This window comes from Lipotes vexillifer, unplaced genomic scaffold (genome assembly GCF_000442215.2).
Source record: "Lipotes vexillifer unplaced genomic scaffold, Lipotes_vexillifer_v1.1 scaffold412, whole genome shotgun sequence".
NCBI classification, from domain to species: Eukaryota; Metazoa; Chordata; class Mammalia; order Artiodactyla; family Lipotidae; genus Lipotes; species Lipotes vexillifer.
In genome coordinates, this window is record NW_006798464.1 from 2075670 (window position 1) to 2082922 (window position 7253).

The 7253-nt window shown below is 50.9% G+C and overlaps 1 protein-coding gene across 1 annotated transcript; it reads left to right on the forward strand.

The window, feature by feature from the left end:
• Positions 1 to 220: 220 nt before the first annotated feature.
• Positions 221 to 5078, forward strand: LOC103081478 (putative SCAN domain-containing protein SCAND2P). The gene is given in 5 exon segments (XM_082931502.1): positions 221 to 317; positions 3045 to 3368; positions 4645 to 4911; positions 4914 to 4966; positions 4968 to 5078. Coding segments are annotated over 5 exon segments (852 nt in total).
• Positions 5079 to 7253: the final 2175 nt, after the last annotated feature.

Below are 7253 nucleotides of genomic sequence, written 5' to 3' on the forward strand. Positions count from 1 at the left end.
CTCCCTCTCCCCTGCTCACTCTTTCAAGTGTCCCAGCTCTGTGAATTTCCCATCCATTCAGAGGCCCACTGCAGCTGTAGAAGAATGGCTGCTGGGAGGAGGGAGGTCTGGCTCCAAGGAAGCACTTTGCCCAGGTCCCTCACAGCTCACAGGCCTTGGCAGGCACAGTGTCTCTGCCGTTTGTTTACACTGTCGGTGTCAGGGCAGGAGGCCTGCCAGGATGCCTCAGGGGGTGGCACATCTTGGCAGATTTACCACTCACGAGTTCCAGTCCCCAGGTTTCATGGTGCAGGCACCCAGAGATGACCAGACACTGGGTGGGAGGCTCCTGGTAACTAAATTTCCAAAAGACCAATATTCCAGAGGCTCAATTATTATTCATTTACTTGGGGATCTCCAATCCCAAGCCGCTTTCAGAGCACCCCTTGTTCCTGGTCTCCAGTGACGGAAAACTGAAATGGTGGCTTTGTGATCAGATGGTGGCTGGTGATGAGCACGGATTGAAAGAAAGGGGTCACGTGACGCACTCCCCTCAGGTGATGAATGCTGCGCTTCAAAATCCCCTTCTCTTCCCTGCCCCCCTAGCGCTGTCTGCTCCGTCCCCAGGATTGCCTCGTTAACTCTTTTTTTTTTTAAGTTAATTATTATTGGCCGCGTTGGGTCTTTGTTGCTGCACGCGGGCTTTCTCCAGTTGGGGCGAGTGTGTGCTGCTCTTCGTTGTGGTGCGCGGGCTTGTCATTGAGGTGGCTTTTCTTGTTGTGGAGCACGGGCTCTAGGCACGCGGGCTTCAGTAGTTGTGGCTCGCGGGCTCACTAATTGTGGCTCGTGGGCTCTAGAGCACAGGCTCAGTAGCTGTGGCGCACCGGCTCAGTTGCTCCGCGGCATGTGGGATCGTCCCAGGCCAGGGCTCGAACCCGTGTCCCCTGCATTGGCAGGCAGATTCTTAACCACTGCGCCACCAGGAAAGCCCTCGTTAACACTTTCTTCCAGGTTTCCCTGATGAACACGCCCCCTTCCACAGACAAGTTAGTGTCACTGGTTAAGTTGGAGTTAAGTGGACGATCCAGTGGGCTTAGGAGACAGTGGTCTCCACTCAGTACACGTGGCTGTAATTAGTTGAATTCTTAGAGGATATGCTTATTTCTTTCATCTCAAAATCCTTGTCTCCTTACACACTGCTTGTAAATCCCTCTGTGCCATGTTTTTCTAAATATATCAATGGTCTAGAAACCACCCTCTCGCTGAAGAGTTTCAGTCACTTGCCTCTCTCAGCTGTCCCATGTGATGCCACCTTTCTGAGCCACTAGCTCCTGCCTGTCTCCCTCCTGTTCCTGTCCTGAGATCTGTGGCGCAGTGGATGGGGTATTGGGAGCCAAAGAGACCCGACAGGCCTGGTTCTAGACACACCTGTGCCCCTAACTAGCAGCATGACTAGGGCAAGTCACTTCTGGAGATCTCGTTTTTCCTCACCTGCTCAGCTGATGCCCATACTTGCCCTTCCCATTCCAGAAGCCTGCTCGAAATCACTCGGTGTGGCGGTGAACGTTGAAATCCTACTGTCTGTGGTAATATCGACAACTCAGATCGAATGGAACCTGCTTTCACCAAAGAATGGACCTTTCTAGGTTTCTGAGACCAACTGTCCTCTGAGGGACCAGAAAGCTTTAGCTGGGAAAACATCTCATCTGTGTAGACTCTTCGGGGGCCTCTAGTCCCAGTCCTTGGGGAGTGTGGCTCGCAGCTCGAGGGCACATATGCAAGTCTTCTCGTTTGGAGGACTGGATGTGGTGTTGACAGTGAAGGTGATAGGAGCTAGGTTTGGGACGACCCTTTCCAGGTTTGATTTTGCTTCCAGTGAAAGTTCCATTGGTCCAGGAGATCCCTGAGTTAAGGGAATGGCGCATGGAATACTTGGATTAGTCATTTTCCGTTTTCTTTTTGTAACAGTGGAACCACTTTTTCAAGTGAAACCTTGAAACAATAGAAAACATGTAAAAGCAGAGATGCTCTGGTGACTGGATGGTGAGAACCCAAAGCGCTCTCCCGGGCTGGGTCTTTGCCCCACCTCACTGGTCCCTGAGGCAGCTCTCTGGAACTTCTGGGCTGGGCTGGTTTGAAAGCTGGCTGTGTGTGCATGCTGAAAGCGCTGGCCTGAGTTTTCCACATTAGCCCTCTTGGAACTAAAATCAAGAGGCTAGAAGGAATCTCCATGGCCCAGACTTGTAACTGGATTTATGACTCTACGGAGAGCCCCTCTTGTTGTTCTGTCCTTCCCTTGCCCCACCGCAGGCTGCCCCTCCTGGGGGGGAATTGTAGCTTCACCCACCTTCTGTTGAATTTTAGACCTTTTATCTGTTAAATAGGGAGTGAGACCTAACTAGGCAAAATTTGTTGTCAGAAGCAAACCAGATAAAATATGCAAAAGTGAAGTATAGCTTCCTGCCCCCTTTCCCTGAGGGTGCGGCGCCTTCTTTCCTCCTGAGCTGTCCCAGCTGCTCTCCAGTATTCCCTTCCAGTCATTTACTTTGAAAGCACCTCCATTTAGCACTTATCACACTGCATTGGAGTTGTTCACCATTTCATTTTAGAAAATGCATCCTCTGCCAGACTGCACTCCTTAAGAGGAGTGCAGAGCAGGGGCTGCACTAAGAGGAGGAAAATTTTCACTTGTCCCAAAGTATATGCTCTACAATTGATTGTTAAATGAATAAGCGTCAATGATATTCATCTTGAATCACCCAGGACCGTGCACGCAGGAAATAAGGGTGTGTGTGTGTGTGTGTGTGTGTGTGTGTGTGTGTGTTGTGTGTTAGGCAAAAGGGGGAGGAGTGGTGAAGCATTACCACAGTGGGTAACTATGCCAGAAAAGTACTTTAAGAGGCAAAACATCTGAATTGGAGTCTCAGCGCCACTCTAAGAGAGACCCGGGGTCCAAGCTGCCTGGGTTTATTCACCTGTATAATAGGATTAAATACGGATTAACAGGGATAAATACCCGCTTTCAGCTGTAAGGGAAAACGCTTTGGAAAGGGTCTCTCTTTAAGTGGTCCCCGGGCGGAGTAAGGCGAGAAGCCGCCACGTCCCCAAATTATCACAGGGGTGGGAGAAGCGAGACAGGACTACCCGCTCCACGTGCGACGATTATAGCTGCGGCTCCGCACCCCCAAATCCGGCGGGTAGGAAAGTCCCACCCATCGTCAATGATTCGTCTGAAACAAATGAGCGCCCAAGCCATCCGCATAGATTACTGGTTAATCCTGCTGTCACTCTGCAGGCCCTGGTGGAGGCCTATGGGAAATGTAGTCCAGCCAAGCCCCAGTCTTTCTGGGGCTCGCATTTCCGCTTCCGGTGTTTATGGCTGCCCAAAGGTCCGGACTTGGGCTCTGGCCTCGTAGTGGGAGTGTCGTGTGGGGACTTTGCGTGCCCACAGAGAAGGTACCGCGGAGTCGGGGCCCTCCAGTGGTCGCAGGGCCTCGGCGGACAGGAGCGGCCCTCACCTCGGGCCTGGGCCCGCGCGGGCTGGGCGTGACCGGGCGGAGACCCCGGGTCCCGCGTCCCCGCGAGCAGACCCCGGGGCAGGATGCGCCCCTCATGCTGGCGGCGTTCTCCTTCTCCTGCCCACCTGGCCCGGTGGGGATGACCCTGGCCCCGTAGCCAACGAGGCGACCCTGTCCCCAGGGCCCGCGTTTACCCCATAAAGCTTCTAGAGAAGGTCGCCCGCGGAGCAGGGTAGCCTTCCAGTGTAAGTCACGCTCTGCGGGCCAGTCACCCGGTCCACCGTTACCGGGTTGAGCCACTGCCCATTTCCTGCCAGCTTTGTGACCTTGAGCAAGGTCCTGGGGGTCTCTGAGCCGTGACTGCCTCAGCTTTGAGGGAGTTGAAGCCTGACTATCTCTTAACTTTTGTTCCAACTGTAACATCCAGTGAGTCTGTGATCTTATTATCCTTGCTGTTAACATCTTGTAACCTTAACCAAGGTAAATCTCCCTGTTTGGGAGAGAGTTATGATGCCAAGACTGAGGAATCCAGAGAGGGCCCGCCCAAATCTGAGAACCCACCCAGAGGCGAGGACAGTTGAGGGTTGGAGCGGTTGAATCTGAAGCTTAGAGCGGGCTCCACTCAGGCTCTGCTCTTCAAGGTGCTGCTACCTTGTGTGCCGTCTGGCTCTTGTACTGCATGTACTTGGCAACACTCTGAAGACCAGTGGCTTGGGAGAATGAGCAGTTTATTGTCCCCATTATCTCCATCAGCTCATCCTCATTCTTCAGTATGGATCATTGGCATTTTCTTGGCGTTAAGTAAATCGCTATGCAAACACAGCTTCACGCTCCTCTGCTTTCCAACCAGACCACCAGCCCTTGACCGCTACTGTCAGACTTCTGGAGCTGCCTCCCGACTGACAGAGGGCCAGACTCCATGGGCATCAGGACATGGGGAGGGAGGAACAGGAAGATTTTTCTTCACCTCAATCCCACTGGGCTAACCCTTATGATTTTCACTAGAATTCACTCTGTAATGTATGTCTCTGGCTCTAGAATTTCAAGTTCTAGTTAGACTCCTATCTAAAGGTGGCTTCCCAGTGAAGTAAAGGAAGAGGTTTGAACTTCAGAGAACAGCTGCAGGGTTCTTCTCTGATCTGAACAGTGGCTGTAGCTGTGGATGAACAAATCCAGACTCCTCAAGTACAAGAAGAGCTCCAAATAGTGAAGCTGGAAGAAGATTCCCACTGGGAGCAGGAAATTTTCTTTCAAGGGAGTATCCGTGGACCAGAGACTTCCTGCCGGCACTTTTGGTACTTCCACTATCAAGCAGCATCAAGACCCCGGGAGGCACTCATCCAACTCCAGAAGCTCTGTCATCAGTGGCTGAGACGGGAGAAGTGTACGAAAGAGCAGATCCTGGAGTTGCTAGTCCTGAACAGTTCCTGGCTGTCCTTCCCCAGGAGATCCAGATCTGGGTTAGACAAAAAACATCCAGAGAGTGGAGAGGAGGCAGTGGCTCTGGTGGAAGACTTGCAAAAAGAACCTGGAAGACTGGGGCTGCAGGTGAGATATGGAAACTTAGTTCTGAGTAGTTAAAATAGAGGAATGTGAGAGACAGAGCCACCTTGGGTTGCCAGCAGTATGGGTGATGTGTACACTTTGTTGTTGGTGTTAGCATGGAATTTGCTTATTCCCTGGGCCTGGTAGCTGCAACTTTCCTTCCATTTTCAGACTGACTTTTCAGAGGATGCACAACATTGGTTGCTCTGAGTGTTGGTCCCCACCAGTAAATAAGAGAATTGTTTAAAATAGTTTGAGCACCACTCTGATCCAGGAGGAGGAGATACAACCTATTTTCTCTTTGGAGAACAGCTCTCATTCAGCAGCAGCCAGTCTGAAGCAAGGGGTTTCACTGGTCTTTATTGACATTATTGAACCTTTAGGTCCTGTTGCAAAATAGCTGCCTTGTTGCTTGCTCTCTCTGTATTGTTAGTTTTGCCTAGAGGTTGACAGGAGCAGCCCTGGGAGAGCTAGGTGGGCAGATTCCAGTGGGCCTGGGTTCCAGATCTTATCTCCATGGCATCTCCCACACATCCACACTCCTTACTGCCCCTGCAGTGATTTGTGTAAGACTGAGTTCCCCCTTTGCTTCTTTATGTCTGGGGATGATTAAGTTTTAGTGCCTACAGAATTCTGACCATTTCCAGTCCTTGAACAGGGACAGGAGGTGCTGTCAGAGGAGAAGGAACCCTCAGGATCAGTACTAGGTCCCCTAAACATCCATCTGAAGCAAGCACAGACAGAATCCATGTATCTGTTCCAGGCAGTGGTGAAGAACTCACAGCCAGAACCAGAAGACCAAATGAACCACAGCCCCAAAGTAAAACTTGGATCCTTCCACGAGAGCGGTAAGCAGCAGCAGTGTAGGGAGGGAGAAGGGACCCTTCTGTGGGGAGGGCGCGAAACCCGCTCTGAGTGCAGGAAGTGGGGTAGAGGGTACTGCTCCTTTCCCTGGGAGGGTGTGGCATATAAACTGAGGCTGACCACATGAATCTGTGGAATCCTCAACAGGCACCTCCAAAGGGAAGAAGAACCTTGGTCGGCATGTTTTGTAAAACTACACAGCAGAGCTGGTGGCACCTCTCCTTATGTGAGTGAGACCTTACTGGTCCCAGGAGGTAAGGTGTGGGTACCAGTTTTAGGCGTGGGTGGTAGGAAAGGCACAAGGTAGGGCTAAACTAGAGTGCAGTAATTCCCAAAACAGGTACGTGTCCCCAGACCAATTCAGATGATTCACATGTGTTATCAAAACTGAAGAATAAAAGCATAAAACGCTGACAGTAACGTGGATGGATATGGAAGGGAAATCTGGAACTCTGCTTTGAGAAATGTGTTGTTTTGCTTTTTCACCAGTCCTTCTTTGATGGGACAAAGCAGACACTAAGAGGAGGAGGAAGACTCTTCTGTTTCCAAACCCGTTGGGCTGGTCCCTGGTGGGGGGGCAAGAAGCATTCCCTCTAATGGCTCCTTTCTCTCGCCCCAGGCCTGCCTGATCCTCAGGCTCTGGCTGTTTCTCCGGAGCACAGCTGTGACCAGGGGGCGCCATGAGCAGCTCCCAGGTGGGCCAGACATTCCTCTTACTCAGGTCACCTTCTAGTACTGAGTGGGGCCCTTTGCACCAATTCTTTTGCCTATCGGAAATTCCAAAGGAATTTTACCCAGCAGGCAGGCCCAGTAACTTTATAGATTAGGCTCCAAAATTTCATCAGCTTGAAAAATGTTGCAGAAATCTCCTTCCTTGTGTAAGGCAGCGCCACAGCTGAGGTAGTGAGGGGTTGTATTAAGTCATTCTTTTCCTTGACTAGGATTGCTTGTTTGTCTTAAAAGTAATGGTTACTTCCTTCTTTCGGTATCTGGATCTCGTCCTCATGGTATGCAGGATTGTGTAGTGGGAGAAAAACAAAAGCTTCAGATTCAGACAGTCCTGAGTTCAAATCCCAGCTCTGCCGCATACTAACGGGAATTTTGAGCAAATGTGAAGTTTCCAGTGCAGTTCCTGGTGTTCAGTAAATGGTAGCTTAGTTCTTCCTTTGCTTTCTCTCCTCCCTGTCCCACTCATTGCATTTATTTATTTATTTTAATTAATTAATTTATTTATTTTTGGCATGTGGGATCTTCCCAGACCAGGGCTTGAACCCATGTTCCCTGCATTGGCAGGGGGGGTCTTAACCACTGCACCACAGGGAAGCCCGCCCTTGGACTTTTTTTTTT